The following is a 19579-nucleotide window of genomic DNA, read 5'->3' on the forward strand; positions in this document are numbered from 1 at the left end:
AGGTGGAAGTAATTGATAGGCCTATTTAATTAATTAGATTTCATTACACAACAAATCCAACCAGCACACTTTCTATATAGTTTTGCTTTTAATTCGATTCTACTATAGAATGCCATGATTGTGATTGTATATTTATATTACTACTATAATATATCACTTGATGCAATGCAACATGATAAGGAATTAAGTAATAAATTCAATTAGAATATAGAATGCTATATATATATATATATATATATATATATATATATATATTATAATTAACATTTATAAAATTAATGTCACATCACATAACTTTGAATAAATTTATGTGAGGTGACAATAATTTTATAAATATTTGATATGTTGATAAAAAGATGGGCATTATACAATTACTTGTTTAGTTGGGAAATACAAGGACAAATATAAGCAAACACGATGTGAGTAAGTGAATAAAAGAGTTAATTTCGATGGAGCACTAAACTGACTTCCATTTAATGCTTTGTTCCTATCTGTGTGTTCTTCTCCATTAAATATTGCCATGTGCTCTCTGCCTTATATTTTACCTCCCTAATAAAGATGCTAAATCACTAATTTGCTTAAATGTATACATTATGCTTATATATAGGGGAAATCTATATAAACGGTCCCAAACCGTTCACATGTATTATAAAATTGATGTGACGTACTATCAATAAAATCTAAATAATATGGCAAACTAATTATGAATCTGTATTCAAATATGAATCTGTATTCAAATAATATTTGAAAAAACGCTCAAATCCAAAAAAATTGTGAGCCAATTAAACATGTATAGCCGAATCAAAACTACTTTATTGCGTTGAATAATGAGGAACACAATCGAAATCTAGTTAACCAAATAAACTAGACAAAGACTGAACAAGACCAGTAACCATAAATAAATGCAATTTTTCCATATATAAAAGTCAAATAAATGCCCGATTTATTTAATTAATTGGACTCCCGGAAATTCTCAGGGGTCTTTCGATTATTGTGGTAGAGTAATCAAAAGAAATAAATGGAGTATCAAATAATACTAGTAAAAGTCAAAACTATAAAATGACAATACCATTTAAAATGACACTGTACCACCAAGGACAACCGTTAGATTTAGGAGCAGATTCAATCTTAGTCTGCCACATGGCAAGCTTGCTTGCCAATGTATCTTAGATTGCTTGGAACCATAGGCCGAGTTGCTTGCCTATGTATCGCAGAATGCTTGCCTATGTATCGTAGATTGCTTGCCAAAATTGTCATTTTAACTATGGTGTCGGTGTCACCATAGTGCTTTGATTTCGTATCTCATATTGCTTGGAACCATATACCGAATTGTTTGCCTATGTATCACATATTGCTTGCATATGTATTGTAGATTGCTTGTTACTTGTTGTCACGTTGTCACTTTAAGAGTGGTGTCACCCTAACGCACCCCATGCACAATATTCACAAAAACTATACAACAAACCATTACTTTGAATAAAACCCGCTAATTTATAGTAGAAAATAAAATAATAACCACCCAAAATTCCCAAAATATATCATCGTGAAATCATTAAATAAAGTAAACCTAATCAACAAATTAATGAACATTATAATATATTAAGAAAAAAAATGAGCACGGAGCATGCTTTTCTGGACAAATATTTTTAGATTGTCTAATTTGGATAATTAAGTTGGGGCAGAGGCAGCATTGGCTGGCAATAATTGATCTGTCTATTAATTGAATACTTGACACAATTATTAACTAGATCGTCTTTTTATTAAGCTTAAAATACATTTATTTTCGTTAAGAGTTAAATATTGTAAGGCTTGGATTAATAAGATAACGATTTTGTTAGTCACAAATCAATTTTTTTTTATCTTCATTGATACATTTTATTCGATCCTTTATCATTCCCCTTAATGGAAGAAATAAAAATTACGACTAAAGAGATCGCATGAAATTATGGTATTTAATTTTGCTTAAATGTAAGAATATTTGTTTGAATAAGGAAATGAGCATTAATTTTCGAAATGAATTTTTTTTTCCATCGAAAAAAGGAGTTGATCAAGTCCAATAATTTGTTGATTTTTCGGTGATAGTATAAAGGAAAGAGATATGTCCCAAAATGCATACATATTCCAAAAAGCTTTTCATAATTATATTGTCATGATTTTGACTGAAGAGTATCTGATTCATAATTATTACTAAATTATTGCGTTTGATTTAGTTATAAACAGAAAAAGGGATAATTAGTTTTTTCAATTATTAAATTTTTATGTTTAATTTAATTATAGAAATTGAAGGAAAGTAATACAGTATGATTCCTAAAATTAATGATGTAGATTTATAAATCCTTGTCCTCATTTTGACTCAGGTATTCATTTTTACTAGATTGTGATTTTAAAAGTTTTCCATACTGAAAATGGCTCCAATTTTATGTGTTTTGGCAATGCAGACGATTTTTTGTGTGCAATTAATAAGGCTAATCCTTTTTGTGTTTTATATAATATTGAGATACACATTCTTATTTTTATTTGAACTCTTTTAGTTTTGGTGGTTGCTTTTTCATCCATATTTTCAAAAGAGTAAAACAAATAAATGGCCTAGCTATAAGTTTCTGGTAGTATATTGTAATTCCAAAAACTAATTTAGCAGTTTAGCGTTCAATGATTTTAGATATGTTTCCAAACATAATACACATATTTTGTACTCCAGTATATAAATTTTTTTCCTTAATCATAGTTTTAGAAATCATCAATCTCAAATAAAGGGGTGGGGAATTAATTAAATTGTTGCGAATCAAGATGTGGGCAATGAGCATGGGGATAATAATTACCCAACTAAAAAGGCGAATCCAGTGTAAAAGTAAAATAAAAAAGTTTGGTTAACATTACATAGTCGTGGCTAAATTTACTTGTACAATAGGTAGTCTCAAATCGTCCATTGTGTCACTATTAGTAGAATATTTCTCATCATAATGTCGGTGGGAGAAGTTCTTTATATTACATAGAAATTATCTCGCTCACAATAATCTAAAAAAATAATCCCAATATTTGTTTTGGTGGTTTTGACAATGTTAACAATAATTGGAGTTGAAGATCAAAAAGGTGTGCAACTCAATTGCTTTGTCTCCCATCTTCCATTACTTATTATGATTAGTGCTAAATATAATAGGCACATGCTGAGTTGACATCATATCATTGATCTATCAAATATATGTTGTATAAACTTGGAATTAAACTAGCGATTATGACACATACCCACCATTCACAATGTCTCAATCTAATTACTTTAACTTGCTATATTGTCATATTGGATGGATGCATGACACATTCTGGTTTATAAAGTCATATATAATTAATAAATATGGAAAATCATATATAATTAATAAATATGGAAAATCCTAAAAATTTGGTTGAGAACCGATTTCTCTAAAAAAATTAAAAACTATTTTAAAGAATTTAATGAGCTCCCCTCCAACGACAGACGCCTTAAAAAAGGGCACCAAAATCCAAATGTTTATAAAGTCAAATACATCTGGCATTACATTCTTCACACTGCATGATATACAAGAGAGTTGAATACATCACATTTATTTTATCTATATAACTAAATAATAATTCCACCAACTAACAACCAATTTAACATAGGCTCAATAAAAAAGGTCAACCATGAAAAGCTTTCACTTCTACTTCAATCTTGCCTGTCCTTTCATTTTTACATAATGTAGTGATGTACCCTAAATAAAAATAAAATACAGAAAACTCAACCATAATATCATACAGTGAACAAACACTTAAATTTATACATCAAAAAAGGTCACAAAAAATTCTCTTAAGTAGATCAAATAAAATCTACACCTAGACTAACTCTCTTCTACACATACACATCAATGTGAAATAAAGTTAGAACTGAAACCTTTCTTTAAAGTTGGCGTCGTCCTCGCCATCAGCATCGCTGTTGTAGGAAGCGTGATCTTCATATCCGTCCTCGTCTTCATCGGAGCTAGCATCGAGAGCCTTGTGTGAGTTCCAATCAGGTGGGAAGGTCCTCTGAAGGGCTTCTGTGATGGTGCCGCCGCTCCTCTCAATCTTGCGTAAGCATCTGGACCAATGAACTGCAGTGCCCATGTCCACGACCAACTCTTTCTCCACCATCTCTTGGCATAGGTTCAGGATCCCCGAATAGATGTAGTCTTCAGCAACGGTAGCCCTCGATAGCAACGCCGTCATTAGGCAGTGGTATACGGCTTTGTCCGCCTTCAATCCTGCCTGCTTCATCTCTTCATAGCACTTGAGTGCCTTCTCCGGGAGAGATGCTCGTGACCACCCGTTTATAAGTGTTGTGTAGGTCTTGACATTTGGCTTCACTCCAACTGCTTCCATCTCTTTCGTTGTTTTCATTGCACGCTGCAGCAAGAGAGAGAATAAATTGAACAGGCTTAGATACGCGCTTGGTTAGAGATGGCTTGTAGAATAGCTAGACTATCAAGTCATTGGTGATCAAGAAACGCGATAAACTAAGTAACCTGCTCCATAACTAAGCTAAAATCCCAACTAAGCTAAAATCCTTACATTTATCCACACTGATTCTTTTGTAACATAATTCAAGATTTTAAACATCCAATGAAAATACTCATTTATCTGGGATATTCAACTTCTTATACACACATACCAGCATATCTCCAGCCTTGCAGCAAGCATTTATAAACGACGTGTAAGTATGGATGTCGGGTTGTACACCTTCCTGTCTCATTTGCTGCATCAAATCTGCAGCCTCCCAAACATCACCTCTGCGAGCCCATCTGCATTGAAAAAGAGATTCGAGAAATAAATAAAGGTAGACAGACCTTGCTACTGTATATAAGAGAGAAGCAAAGCAAGAAGTCGAATCCAAGTATAAGACAATCCATACCCATCGATTAATATGTTGTAGATAAATGTATTCCTGGGGATATTTTGAGTTTTCATTTCTTTTGTAACTGCTAAAGCACTTTGCATCCTGCCTGATTTACAGCACGCCTTGAGCAAGGCTTCGTAAGTGTAAACATCAAGCTCAAGTCCCTCGTTTTTAAGTTTGGAAAAGTACTCAAACGCCTTCCCGATATCGCCCAGTGAGGCATAACCATTCATGATGGTTGTGTATGTGTGCTCATTGGGACTAATGCCGGCGAGCAACATCTCATCTAATACATCCACGGCCTTCCCCATCTATCAAAAATAAAGGAGAATAACTAGTTAAGCAAAACGTAAACGTAAGTGGCTACGTTTGGTTCAATACTACTTCTCATATGCTTAAACTAATATTTCAATGAATAACGTACCTGGCGCTTTTCGACGAGGCCAATGATCAGAGCATTATACGTCTGCACAGTAGGAATGCATCCACTTCTCCTCATCATATCAAAAACATCGAGAGCTCTTCTCATTTCTCCAGACTTTGCAAAAGAATGAATTATGGGCATAAACGTTCTTGGGGTAGGTCTATGCCTCTCCTTTTTCATTTCTTCGACAGTACGAATAGCACGGTCCATGTTGCCCATGCCACAAAATGCTCTTATTATATTGTTGTAAAGAATGACATCCGGCTTTAAACCATCTCTAATTACATCCTCGAAAATTGAAAAAGCATTTGCCCAATCTTTCAAATATATAAAACCATTGATCAACATGGAATACGTCTTCATGTTATGCTTTACGCCTGCTGATTTCATCATTTCACTTACTTCCAAAGCTTTATGAATTTTTCCCATCTGTGAAGATAAAGAAGTACTTAGTGAAAATTAAGCAATCAAAAATTGATAATTAGGACAGCTCAATACAGTCAATTGTAAAATTTATTCAAAATTAACCGGGATAAATTAGCTTGAAGGTCATCACAGAGCGGAAAATCAAATTAGATTCTTGTGTAGTGCTCTTTTTTTAGTCGACTCAAAAAAACAATTGAAATGATTACGTTGTGGATTAAATAGAGAAAGAAGATCCACCATTACATTCCAGAAGAACATACAATTTAATTATTGCAACTAAAAGCATCAGCTACCTTGATATAAAGGTTGATGAGACACCCATAAGTAACTATTGAAGGCGTAAATCCACATTCCTGTAGCAAAAGAAAAAAATGTCAGTGTGCAGACTTGTTTTTGACTAAAAGATACACAACAGCAAAAATTCCCTTCATACAGTTTTCTAAGCATTTGCATTTTCTAATGTTGAACTGATTAAAAAAACATCAATAAAGAATATGCATTAAGACTTGGGAACATATTGCATATATACTGCCAATTTTTATGACAAGAATACCTCCTAAAAAGGTCATTCTAGAAGTTATATTTCCATAAAGTATAAAATCATCAACCAGGCTACTTCATAAAAACCAGTTTTTATGTTATCGACATAAGAAACAAATAATAATGCCATTTGCTAGAAAAAGAAAAGCATAAATCTTAAATGCTCCAGTGTTTGAAATCCAGATTGCTTATTCAACTTCAATGTCTTCCCCACATCATCCCAGGATTCTTCGATATCTTCAAAAATATCATCCTTTATCTAAGGCTTAGTAGTTATTTCCGCTATAAAAGGCTTGGGTATGATAGGAGTAAATAATGGCTGCTATTCAGCTTCATACGAGCAAAATCCATTGTACTTGAATTAATTGAAAAAACATGTTTACATCTAAATATTCTTTATTCTGAAGAAAATTATCAAACATTAATTACAGTAAGGAGTAAGCATTTACCATAAGTCTGTGGAAAACCATTATACATTTCTCTTCATTCTGTACCATGGTGTAACCATCCATCATTGTATGGTATATATCAATTGAAGCATCTATACCCTGTTCTTCCATCTCTCTCACCAACACTTCAGCACGACTCAAGTTACACTTTTGACTGCATTTATGACAAGTATTGAGTAAACAACATGATTACACAGGAAGATCCATTGGGGCAATCTAACTAGTTTTTTAAACAAATATCCAACATAGAATACACACTGAAGCTGACACATTAGTCACCTATAATTAGAAATACATGCTTTCCTGATCAATATAGTAAATGATATAGAATATATACTCGTGTAAAGATTATAATCAACCTACCAATGAGCATAAATTATGTTCCCATATATGATGGCATTTAAGCTTGTAAGTCTCTCTTTCGCTTCCTTAAACCAAAGCTCTGCAGCTCTTCAACAAACAACAGGGAACCATATAAGAGAAAGAATTGCAGAAGAGGTAATTTAGGGAAAATCAAGAAGCCAGAAGAAACAAGACCTTATCATAAACCTAGAAATGAATGCCTCATTTGGAGAAACAAAATTCAACAGAGTGCCAAACATATAAAGAACAAATTTAGGTGAATCTGGTTAAACTTGGTCTCCATGCACCAAAATAGAAAAGATAACTGGTATCTGTCCATAAAAAGGTACCAATTCCACATTCGTAATAATCAACGGATGAAGACGGCGAAGAGCGGCTCAATTGGTAAGATATTTCTTTTCCAATCAATAGTTGGGGTTAGAATATTCTCGGGTGCATGTGTGTGTAAATCTTAAAAAAATAATCGTTGATGATGTGACAAAGAAGATATGGAACTACAAGGCAATCTATCAATATGCTGGTTTTTCATTTTTTAGAATTGCTATTATAGATTTTTGATGAACAGGTCCTATATCTCTGTTTTATCAGGATATAGCATACACGGTTTCAATCATAAGGGTTGTATACTTAGGGGTCAAATGATTGCTAAAAAACTAGGCATAAAAGTCACTAAAGTATGATTAATAATTAAAATAAGCATATCATACAATTCATGCTACAGATTACTATCTAGTCAACGTTCCTAACTCATTCACATCGGCCAACAGTAATATCATATGCCATTAAGGCCATGTTTGGTTGCCAGGATTCTGTCTGGGAAAGTAATCTGATTCCTTAAATTTAAATTCCTGTGTTTGTTTCGATTTTTAATCAAACTGGGAAAGTAATCAGAATCCTAAGAACAAGGAAAGTTAGTACAACTTTCCAGGATTCTGAATCCTAACTTTTCTTAGGTATTCTTTTTTCCAATTTTAGGATTCTTACATATTTAATGCAATATATTATTATTATTATTATTATTATTATTAATTACAATATTTTAAAAATAATTTCAAACTATAAATCATACTTAATTTCAATATAATAAATAACTATAATTAAAACTATCATAATTATAACCATGTTATTATAATATTTATATATAATTGTTATTATCATAATACTAATTAATAATTTATTAAATAATTAAAATATAATTATATAATATAAATTACTATATAATAGTAATAAATACTAATTACTATTTTATAAATTAATAATTAATTACTAAAATCGTAGTAAAATTTTATATTATAAAATTTATTTAATTATAATATCTGTAAGTATAATAATAATAACAATAATAATAATAATATAATATTTATTATTATAATACTCCATGTAACTATAATTATAATTGTATTATTATATATTGTGATGGATGATCCATATTTAAACTATACATCGTAATAATAAATATAATAATATAATAATAATTATTATTTGTAATTAATAGTTTATTAAAATTTTTATTATTATTGTTCTTTGTAAATAAAATATAATAAGTATATTTTCAGTTTGATGTTTCAATCAAATATAAAATTTAAAATCTTGATATTTTCCAAACACGGGAAAATAAAGTAATTGGGAATCATATTCCCGGGATTCATTTTCCCAGGAATCATTTTCCCTGCCAACTTTACTTTCCCGCCAACCAAACATGGCCTAAAAGATAAATAAATAAGCATATGGTACCGTACATGCACCGAATTGCTACTTACTCAACATTCCCAACTCTTGCAAATCCTCCAACAACAATACTGTATGTCACCAAACTCATCTGGATTCCCTCATCCCTCATCTTCCTTACACATGATAGTGCTTCTTCCATGTCTCTTCCTACTGCATAAGCATGAATGAGGCTGCACAATCAAATCAACTATTTGTTAGTCAACTGATGAGAAATCAACTTGTTGATTAACTGATGAAAAAGGAATGATAATATGTTTCTATTATTGGTATCTGATTAAGATGCACAGAAAATTCATACCACCAAATATTTGGGTTTGTTTTATCATGTATATCTGCAGGTGCTCAACATGATATATCATATATCATGCTTTTAAGATCCCATTTGCAATAATAATAGAACAATTATCAGCTTTTCACCTCTACCTCATAACTATATTTAATTTTCAGCAAAATAAAAAAATTAACACCAAGGGGTTCAAATATCAATAAAAAGCTAAAACGGAAATGGAATAACATGTACTTTGTATATACATGTAATGTTGGTTCAATTCCTCTGCCACGCATGTTCTCAAATGTTTCACGCGCACGATGCATGTCTCCTCGCCTTGCATAATAGTTCACCATCAACCCAAACTCTTTTCTGGAAGGCTACAAAAGTTAGAAAGTATTAATAGCAGATAAAGATGAAATACAAAATTTTTAGAGAGGAATATTCAGTTCCTTGTCAATTAGAAGCTAGAATATAGTAAGATTTGTATGCATAATATCCAAAGCAGATGGAGGTCTAAGCCATATAATGCAACAATGTCTTACCCAATTCACTAGGTGCAGGATAAAAGCAACATTACAGCAGTAATTATATTCAGGTTTCAGTAACAACTACTATACAGTCTAATCAGGAAACCTTGTAGTGCATATAAACTTCATTATCTCTTCAATCTAGTGCCAATGAAGTGATGGACACAAAATAGTCATTGTACAATATGATGAAATCCCCTCCATCGACAACAATGGAGATGCCAAAAAAACTACTTTCTATAACTATATGAATACTGATTCATATAAACCACTAATTCAAATTCTAAAAGTCTTGATAAACTACATTTTATAAGGTTCTCCTAGTGGAATGTAGTGTCCACAAAAAATTATTATACATTCTCTAATGAGCTCTCATATCTCAGCATGGCTCCTCAACATAGTGAAATCTCGATATATTCGGCATGGGATAAGCATGTAATTAGTTATACGTGCTATTGGCTATACCTAGACAATTGTAACTCAACAGCACTCAAAACTCAATGCATATCATTTGTGCTAATTCATTGACGATAAAAGTTGCCGAATGCTTGAAGCAACTGAAAAACAGTTTCACTCAGAGACTAATTAGGAGGGCATGGGCATCAAAAGACAAACTTTACCTTCTTTATCCTCTCAAAGGCTCGCAATACGACCTGCCAATTCTCGGGATGAGATTCTAGAACCTTTGCGAATTCTTTTCGTGAACCTTCCCTCTCTTCATGCCACTCAGACCGGTATGCTTCCCCTTCTTTGCCTTCCACCCACCTCGCCCTCTCTGCATATTTCCCCCTCACTCTCTGTCCGTTATCCAACTTCACCGTCAGCACCCTTCCATGAAACTCCACCCCATCAAACTCCACAGCCTTCATTGCAGCTTTCTCTGCCATATTTCCGCTATATATCACAAACCCAAATCCCATATTCCTGTCCAATTCGTCGTGGCCCTTTATCAAAATCACATTCTTTATGGGCCCAAATTGCCTGAAAAACTCAGCTACCTCAATTTTCTTTATCCAAAGAGGTAAATTTCCCACAAAGATCTTGCCTTTCTCTCTGAATTCCACTTCCTTTCCATTTTCATCTGAATTTCCAGAAACCCGGTTATCAGCTTCGCTCTCTTGCAACGGCGGCAAGGGCGGTGGAGGAGGTGGCGGAGGGGAGAGTTTGCTGGACAACCAAAGCTTTGCGCTGATAGTGTCGTGTGGCGGAGAATTGGGGGCAGAAGGGTTACGAAGATTAACCAATTTCTTGAGGGGATTTTGTTGGAAGTGAGAGGGGCGTGAAGTGGATGTTTTGAGAGGCTTGTTGGTGGTGATGGGGCGGCGGAGGTCGGGGGAGTCGGTGGTGGGTTTGTGAGAATTGTCTTGGGATCGAATGAATGAAGTGGATGTGGTGGAGGCGCGGTGGTTTACAGAAGTGGACAAGTGTGGTGGAGTGTGAGAGCATTGAACGGTGGAGGAGATGGACAAGATATCCATACTTTCATCGCCTCTTCTCTTCGAAACTCATCAAATTATTTTATACTACTACTATATTCGAAACTTGGGGATGAACTCGAACTGAATTCAATTTAATGCAAGTAAAATGGTTTATTACACTTATAGCATCCACATTAAAAATAGTCAAGCCATAGCTAGTATAACCACAAACTCCTCCTACCACATTATCAGCACTAAAAATCCTCCTGCCACATCATCAAAACAAGCAAATAGCCTAGCAATAGCCTAGTCACATCACTCAAGATTATATAAAACAAATAATTAACAATCACACAAAATACGGAATTAAATTTACGACACAGATACGGGAAAATTCAATAATAATAATAAATTAAAAAAGTACATTAATTTTAAAAAATTACATTAATTAAAAAAAACTCCTCTTCCACACACGAGCCCCCCGCCTCCGCCTCACTCCTCGTCGTCGTCGCCGCCGTTGTCGCGCGCTATCCGGTGTTGGATATTTTAGTGTAATTGGATTAACTTGATTGATCAATATGATCATAATGAGACATCAAATAAGTTGGAAGTGTGGAGTGCACACTTTTTTGAATTCGTTATGATTGGACCGGGGTTCGGGGGCAGCACCCCCGAGAGCGGGGTCCAAGGGGCAGAGCCACTGGCTGGGGTTGAGGAAATTTTTTATTTCCATTAAAGTTACTATACATAAATCTTCATCCGAAAATGTAATAATTTCTGATAATTGAAGGATCAAATCGCGTATATATAGTGTTTCGAAAATTTAAAAAAACAAAAAAAATCGGCTGGCCGATCGGGATCCTGCAATGGCGGCCAGCTGATCGGTGAACGCATCGGCCAGTCGATTTTTTTTTCCGAAGGCAGGCTCCCGCCAATCGGCGTGCGCTTGCCGTTTTTCTCGCCGGCTGCAATGGTTAGGCGAGCGGACCGGCCAGTGCCGGTCCGCTCGCCGCCATTGTGGATGCTCTTACGGCCGACAATTTTTTACATAACCCGATAATCTGATACAAAAGTTAGTTAAATAAGAGGTCCACCTTTTTAATATTAATTTTATAACAAAATATGAGTGAAATGTGAAACGTACTTACTATTAATGTTAAAGTTAAATATGATTCTTATTGTGGGACAAATTGAAATAGCAAAACGTGACTCTTATTGTGGGATGAAAGGACTATAATTAATCAAGATAAAAATAGAGAATGAAAAATAAATTATAGTACTATTACTAGTCATGAATTAGCTGATGTACTTACATTCTTCGGAGGGAAAGTAGCAGAATTAATTTTTTGTCGGCGATAAAGTAAATTTAGGATTGTCAAATTGTGTGGTTTCAATTGTTATCAAATCAATTTGATAACGATTTAACCTAACGAGATCTAACTTAAATCTATCATTTAAAAAAATTCTCAACCTGAACATGAATTCGACTTATTATCTTTAAGACCAAGCATGAATTGTATATGACACAAACATGTTAATATCAAAATATAATTTGGATAGATACAACATGACAAATACGTGATAATGATACAAACCTGATTTACATGAACGTAGAAAATATAATTAAAGTAATTTTTATAAAAAGAATAAAAATAATAAAAAGTATAATAATATTTACTATTTTGTATGTGTTTGTGGGATGTTAAAAATTGTTATTTCCTCTATCTCAACTAATTGTGTTCAATGCCTCAACTATTCTGATTCATTTTAATTTTTAATAAAAAATAAAATATGTAATCATTCTTAATATATTTCGATCACTTACTTTACTTTCTTTTATCTCTCATTTCCCTTTTTAACAAAAAAAAAATAAAACATCTACTTACTTTACTTTCTTTTATCTCTCATTTCCTTTTTTAATAAAAAAAAATTAAAACATCTAATCTAATATAATCTAATCACTTTTACTAGTATATTTCATCATCTTTTATATTCCTCACTTATATTTTATTTTATTACTAGTATATTTCATCATCTTTTAAATTCCTCTCTTATATTTTATTTTATTTTTATTTAATTTATTCAGCTAAATTTCTTAATTTTCGGGGTTTAAAAATTCTGCTCAAGTTAGTTGGAAGAGAGCAAAATTTATTGATAAATTGATTACGAAGCGCGAATGAATAATGGCCCTTTTTAACCAAAGTCTAGTCCAAGAAACTTAAATTCAAAGCCCTAATTCACAGCTTATCCTGTTGTTCTTCTACCCGAAATTGCCTTCAAATTTAAGAATAAGAAAAAGAATTTTTTTCATACGAAATTTATTGTTTTCTACCTGGAATTGCAATCTCCCGCCGTCGTTCGCAGGAGTTTACAGGTTTTCTTGGTAATTTTTTGCTCGTTGTTGATTGTGTTCTATGGATTTATGCGTAATTATCTGTGTATTGAAAAGCGTGTATAAATCGTGTGGCTTCTTTAATCAATGCTAAAGATAGTCTAGATTTTGCTTTTTATGCTTTAATTCGAGTGAGTGTGCGGAGAGATATCCTTAATCGTGTTTGGGTTGTTTATGCTGCAGCAGTTTCGCATTAATTTGGAAAATGAGCGGTACAGGGGAGAAACTGTCGGGCACTAAAACTCCGGCAGATTTTCTGAAATCCATACGCGGACGGCCTGTGGTTGTTAAATTAAACTCCGGTGTCGATTATAGAGGTGAACTTCATCTCAATTATCCTTCTCTCTCTATCCGATTCCATTTTCCTTGGCATTTTGTATAGATTCTCTGTAATTGTATGCAAAACAACAACAAGAAGTAATTTTGAAGTATGTTAGGGTGATTTGCATTTAATTATGGACTACAAGTTTCTGTCTTTCGGCTTGATCAGATGCTATTTAAATTGTAGAGTAACATCCAAAGCCAAGACTGCAAGAGATTAGTTCTGTTTAAAATTCAGTCCGGATTCATGAAACTCTGGTTGTTCAACTGAGATCCAATCACTTAGTTGGAAAGTAGAAGGTCAATGTTCTTATAGTGGAGTGACTGGCTGCCTTGGTGCAAACAGGGTCTCCGTTAGTTTGATATGCTTGTTACGCTAAGGAAATCAGTGTTGGGGAAAAGGGTAGGGGTGCAATGGGTCATTGTTGTGTTTTGGAGTATGCTGGTGGTGGTTGTCTGATACCCTTCAAGTAAGTATAATAATTAAAAAGCTAAGAGTTTGGCTATGTAACATTATCATGTACGGTTGCACGAGAGATGAGGGAAGAGGCTAGTAAGCTGTGGAATGATAATCTGAAGTTATTCGGCACTAGCTCGCTTTGATTTTTGTGCCTTGAATTGAATCAGTAGATGAATTTGTTTAATGGTAACATGGTTTTGAACTTAGGAGGAAGTTCACTTGCTTCTTGCTTAATATACCCAGACAACTCACAAGATTCTTCTTTGTGTTTAATGTTATCATTCAGGTATCCTTGCTTGTCTGGATGGATATATGAATATTGCAATGGAACAAACAGAGGAATATGTGAATGGCCAGCTAAAGAACAAATATGGAGATGCCTTCATTCGTGGAAATAATGGTAAGCAGTAACTAGCAGGCTGAGGCTTTGAATGTGATGTTTATCAATTATCTCTGTGTTTAACTCTTTTCTTGATTCTGAAGTATTGCTTCACTTTTGCAGTACTCTACATCAGCACATCAAAGGGAACCTTGGCAGAAGGAGCTTAGCATTGTGATCTGTCAGCTATATTGTAACCGTGACTTGCCCAGAAATGTTCCTGCAAAATTCTGCAGCATCTGTAATATCTATACGTAACGACAACGTTCCTTTTGAAATGTGGTTGAGTCTGCTTATTTTGAATTGTAGAATGGTTACTGGTTATTCCAAGGTAATTTGTTTTATTGCTGTAACAAAAACAGTCAGGAAATATTTGAACACGATGTAATTGCAAGTTGAAACTGTGCCTATTTCAAATATACTTGTGATCAGCAATCAATTGAGTGAAATGAACCTGGCTCTGCTCTTCCAAGATACTAACAAGAAATTTGAGGATTTATTTTTAATTCGATCATTAAAATGATTTCTTTTCACTGTGAGAAACTTGCGGACGCTGTTGACATCTAACCATCAGATATTTCTTCTGTGAACTCTAACCCCAAATGCTGTAAGAATATGAACAACTGTATTTATCGAAGAGAAGAAACAAGAAAAACTGACAACGACAATCATAAAGAAATAGTACATAATTTTAATTTGATCAAATGGACGTTACAAACGTTGATTGTAAAAAACCATCAGAGATAAGCAAAGGCAAAAGGACAGGTTGTATAGTGTTCAGTCTATCAAAAGCAGAGCTAGTTTTTGTATTAACGTAAGTGAACATGGGAAGTTGTAATAAGTAATAACAATCGGCTTATTCCTTGCTCTTTTTCCCTTTGGAATCTTTGGTGGGGGGGACGATAAAAGGAAGGAAGGATTTCCCACCCATGAATGGTCGAAGAACCTCCGGTATCTCAAGCCCATCCTCCTTTTGATTGTTCTCAAGGATGGCGCACATAGTCCTCTCAGTTGCTGTCAAGGTGGAGTTTAACATGTGCACGTACTCTTTAGACTTGTCATTAGCCTGCAGCAATTCAATTGAGTCAATATCTTTCAAATTATATGCTACACACCAGTCTTTTTCCAATCACAAATCAATATAAGACTTCGTAAGCTTAGGGCATATAGATTTAGACCATAACACAAGACCCTCGTAAATATAAACAAGCAGCAAAGAACAGTAGTATTAACCTTTTTTTGTCCAAATCGTGTTTCTAATCTTCTCGACTGATAGTCGGTGCAATTTGAACAGGAAACAAGTTCTCTGTACTTCTGTGATGCTGGAAACCACCCTTCCAAGTCATACTTCTTTGCAGCAGCATCATTCAGGGCACCAGAGACAATAGATACAACTTGATAGGGAATATTTAGCTGCTCACGGGAATAATTTCACAAAATTCAATTAGAAGCATCTAGCTTTAAGAGACAAAAAATCATAAAGTAACCAGTTTCTTATTATTAATGCTATGCAATGCCATAGTCCCAGTGTGCATAAAAATTATATCAATCAAAAGGGGGGGACCAAAACATATACCAGCTGGTAAAAAGCCTCTGAATTTTTGAGCATTTCTTCATGCATTTCCCATGAATCACTTCCATTTGGGCTAGTCATACAGAACTGTTCAACCTTTTCAAATTGATGAACACGGAAAATTCCTAAAGTATCTCTACCATGCGAGCCAGCTTCTTTCCTGAAGCAGGAAGAATATCCTGCATATCTAAAAGAAACAATAAAGCCCATCAAACATAAATAAAAATACCAGAGAAGGAACCATGTTGAAGGTTCAAAATAGTACAATAAGCTAACATAAAAATGCACCAAGAAAAGACAAGTGAGTTGGGACTCTCTTTATAGATCTCACACCTCAAAGGCAGTTGGGTAGGATGAATCCAATCGTCCATATGATATGCACAAAGTGGTTGTTCAGCAGTAGCTATCAGATATTTGTCGTCTCCTTCTCCAGTAACCTGTTAGAAACACAACAGTCAAGATGTTTATGCATGTAAAGTTCAGACATTCATTCAGGTACACACAACAATGCACGAGTATCACCTTTATTTTGTCAAGGATATAATTGCATAGATACAGCCTTGCGGGGCAATGCGCCAATGGCTACATTGTCTGGTAACTTTTGTTTTGCTTTTTATAGAGAACACAAGAAAGATAGTGATCTTATTTAATTGCATAAAACTGGAGTTAAGACTTGTACAACAGAGAAAGTACCAAGCTACTAAATATACTTATCACAATTATACTTCGTTTCTAATATCAAGTATATGCTTCACCTTCTTTAAGTCTCTTCTACTGATTTTGACCATAATTTGAAAAGTACCCATTACTATTGCATGTTGTTCTGGAATGGATTCAGTTAGCCAGGATTACAAAAGTTAGTGGTAATGTGGTATCTTCTCTCTTAAGTTAAAGACATATTAAGGTACAAACCCTTAACAATACTTTTAAGCTATTCGACAAAAAGAAAAGGCTACCTTGTAAAGCTCCTCATCAAACTGGGCCAGCTGGGCACACCTTGCCATAATATCTTTCCGCATGAAGAAAGGGGTCTGCAACGCCATATATCCTCTCTTGTCCAAAAAATCCAGACCAAAGTTGATTAGAGCTTGATTAAGCCGTACCCCATCCCCTTTGAGATAATAACCTCTACCTCCCGCAACATTTGCACCTACAAACGTTGCAAATGTTGAAACCCACTTTATATCAACAAACAAGTTAATGCTATGAATATAATGATTGAAAATAAGCCAAGCCCAAGGCTAATAAAATTTAACCAGAGCTATAAAGGACAAAGAAAGTAAGCCCCCAAAGACTCTACAAGTAAACAAATATTGACAAACATACTAACAGAGTTTCTGGCTTGTCCTGCTATGTCAAGCACAAAGCAGCTGCCATTTTACTTGCACAACTTCTTAAATACTACTTTTTATGTATTATGCAAAGTGAGCACCTTTCTTCAAATCAGCAATTCCAAGAAGTTCAACAAGCTCAACATGATCCTTCAGCTTTGGCTCCATTCTCTTCACTCCCCATGACCGTATAACAGCATTATTATCCTGAAAAATGACACAGTTCATTAAAAAGATTACTCAGCACAGGGGCACGCAAGTTCTTATGCACAAGAAGACCTCAAACACACCTCATTATTGTCAACCGGAACAGAGTCATGCACTAGGTTCCCAATGATTCTTAATTTACACTGCAATGCTGAAAAGGCCTCCTGCACCTCGGCCTCCTTCTGTGTAGTCAGTTCTTTGTTTTCATCTAAACTGCCTTTAACTTCGTTTGCATCTCCACCGGACTTGCAATAAAACAAAAAGGAAACATATAGAACTCAATTACATCAATGTTTAACATTCAAAGGGAAACAAGAAGGCAATGCTAGTAAAAAGACATATCAATCTGATATTGGTTGGCATTTTCTCTTCTTTATTCACATATTCTAGAAAAAAAAGACAACACTGGCATAACAATAGTAGCTCATATTTTGTTCGCATAACAATTCTTTAAGAACAAATTGTGATAATCTATAATCGAAGAACAATTTGATTGCTAAATCACAGGAAACTTGTTACTTAAACATTAAACTCACGATTTTGAGGCGAGACATCTCTTTGCTCATCTTGTTCCTGGAGGCCTTCAAACCATCCAACTCAAATTGGCCTACATCCACATCACCAATTAAATTTTACAAATCCACAAAATGGCTAGAGTTCATGTAATGTAAAGTCAAATAAACATGGACTAGAGACTGACGCTTCCTCCAAGCTTTGTCAAGCTCAATAACCTCATCAACAATGTTAACGTCTGCGAAACGACGGCGCTGGGACTCCCTTATTATCTCAGGGTTCCCGCCTTTCTCCTCACGAAATAGATTAATGTCCAACATCTTACACTCTTCTCTTTTCAATCTCTTGAACTGCCGGTGGACAGCGGTGGACGGCGGCTGGCTGTGGTCGGTGGAACGGCGGGTGGAAGGAACGTCGTTGAGGCGGAAGCGGCGGTGGCGCCAAGTTTTAGAATTGGGTGCCCCGATCTAGTTGGTTTAGGGTTCGAAAAGTAATAGGGTTTGGTATATTAATTGATGTACTATAACATTTGGGCTTTAAATTGGACTTTTAGTGTAATATGGTTAAAATTTAGTTTTATCTTTTTCAGCATATTGTTTTAAGAGCATCTTCAATAGAGATAGGTCAGTCATAGCCTAGCCACAAACTCCACCTGTCATATCATCAACATTAAAAACTCTTTATGCCACATCATCAGGACAAGCAATAAGCCAGCCATAGCCTAGCCACAATAAACAAAATTATAAAAAAAATAAATAATTAACAATCACACAAAATACGGAATTAAATTTACGACACAGATACGGAAAAATTCAATAATAATATTAAATTTTAAAAAAGTACATTAATTAAAAAAAAACTCCTCCTCCACACACGAGCCCCCCGCCTCCGCCTCACTCATCGCCGTCGTCGCTGTCGCCGCCGCCGTTGTCGCCGCTATCCGGGACCCCAAAATCTGCGGCATCTGAGCCAGCGTCTGAGCCCCCCAACTGTGCCGCGGCGGCATTCAAATCGGCCCGCATACTCACGAGCATTGAGTGAAGAAAACTCTTCTCCTCGGGGTCAGTTGTCGTCTTCCAGTTAGCTAAGATCTTGTACATCTCAGCCCGCGTTTGTTGACGCGCGAAGAAGGCGAGCTCGGCTGTCGACCTGCCAACAGGGGGGATGCCTACTGGACCTCCTGGGACCCCTGGCGAGCCCGTTGCACCCGCCTTTGACCAACCGGGCGAGTGCGGCGAGTAAACGCGGGAGGGGACAGGAACTCCTGAACATCCTCGGGGAGGTCGTGGGAACCGCCGCTGCCGCCGCCGCTATAATCACCGGTATAGTTCAGTCGCTGCTTCTTCGGGCAGCCAGCATCGACACCTGCCCG

The 19579-nt window shown here is 35.0% G+C and overlaps 3 protein-coding genes across 6 annotated transcripts; 1 reads left to right on the forward strand and 2 right to left on the reverse strand.

The window, feature by feature from the left end:
* Positions 1–3639: 3639 nt before the first annotated feature.
* Positions 3640–11167, reverse strand: LOC121798874 (pentatricopeptide repeat-containing protein At5g04810, chloroplastic-like). The gene is made up of 10 exons (XM_042198109.1): positions 10234–11167; positions 9336–9463; positions 8845–8985; positions 7085–7171; positions 6722–6875; positions 6026–6085; positions 5307–5735; positions 4898–5193; positions 4658–4787; positions 3640–4392 (listed from the first exon to the last, which is right to left on the reverse strand). The coding sequence occupies exons 1-10, from the start codon at positions 11089–11091 to the stop codon at positions 3889–3891; spliced, it is 2787 nt and encodes a 928-aa protein (XP_042054043.1). The 5' UTR covers positions 11092–11167; the 3' UTR covers positions 3640–3888.
* Positions 11168–13200: 2033 nt separating this feature from the next.
* LOC121798650 (sm-like protein LSM36B) lies at positions 13201–14984 on the forward strand. Of its 4 annotated transcripts, none has more exons than XM_042197750.1 (4): positions 13201–13414; positions 13610–13740; positions 14491–14604; positions 14707–14984. In XM_042197750.1, the coding sequence occupies exons 2-4, from the start codon at positions 13629–13631 to the stop codon at positions 14751–14753; spliced, it is 273 nt and encodes a 90-aa protein (XP_042053684.1). In that variant the 5' UTR covers positions 13201–13414; positions 13610–13628; the 3' UTR covers positions 14754–14984. The 4 variants fall into 4 exon arrangements, with proteins under 4 accessions (XP_042053684.1, XP_042053683.1, XP_042053685.1 ...); XM_042197749.1 differs by having other exon boundaries at positions 13201–13405; positions 13607–13740; XM_042197751.1 differs by having other exon boundaries at positions 13201–13405.
* A 270-nt stretch (positions 14985–15254) lies between these two features.
* On the reverse strand, positions 15255–18714 carry LOC121798875 (serine--tRNA ligase-like). The gene is made up of 9 exons (XM_042198110.1): positions 18395–18714; positions 18231–18301; positions 17778–17939; positions 17589–17694; positions 17113–17306; positions 16490–16593; positions 16160–16343; positions 15817–15996; positions 15255–15649 (listed from the first exon to the last, which is right to left on the reverse strand). The coding sequence occupies exons 1-9, from the start codon at positions 18525–18527 to the stop codon at positions 15440–15442; spliced, it is 1344 nt and encodes a 447-aa protein (XP_042054044.1). The 5' UTR covers positions 18528–18714; the 3' UTR covers positions 15255–15439.
* Positions 18715–19579: the final 865 nt, after the last annotated feature.

Source organism: Salvia splendens, chromosome 4 (genome assembly GCF_004379255.2).
Source record: "Salvia splendens isolate huo1 chromosome 4, SspV2, whole genome shotgun sequence".
In the NCBI taxonomy this organism is placed as follows: Eukaryota; Viridiplantae; Streptophyta; class Magnoliopsida; order Lamiales; family Lamiaceae; genus Salvia; species Salvia splendens.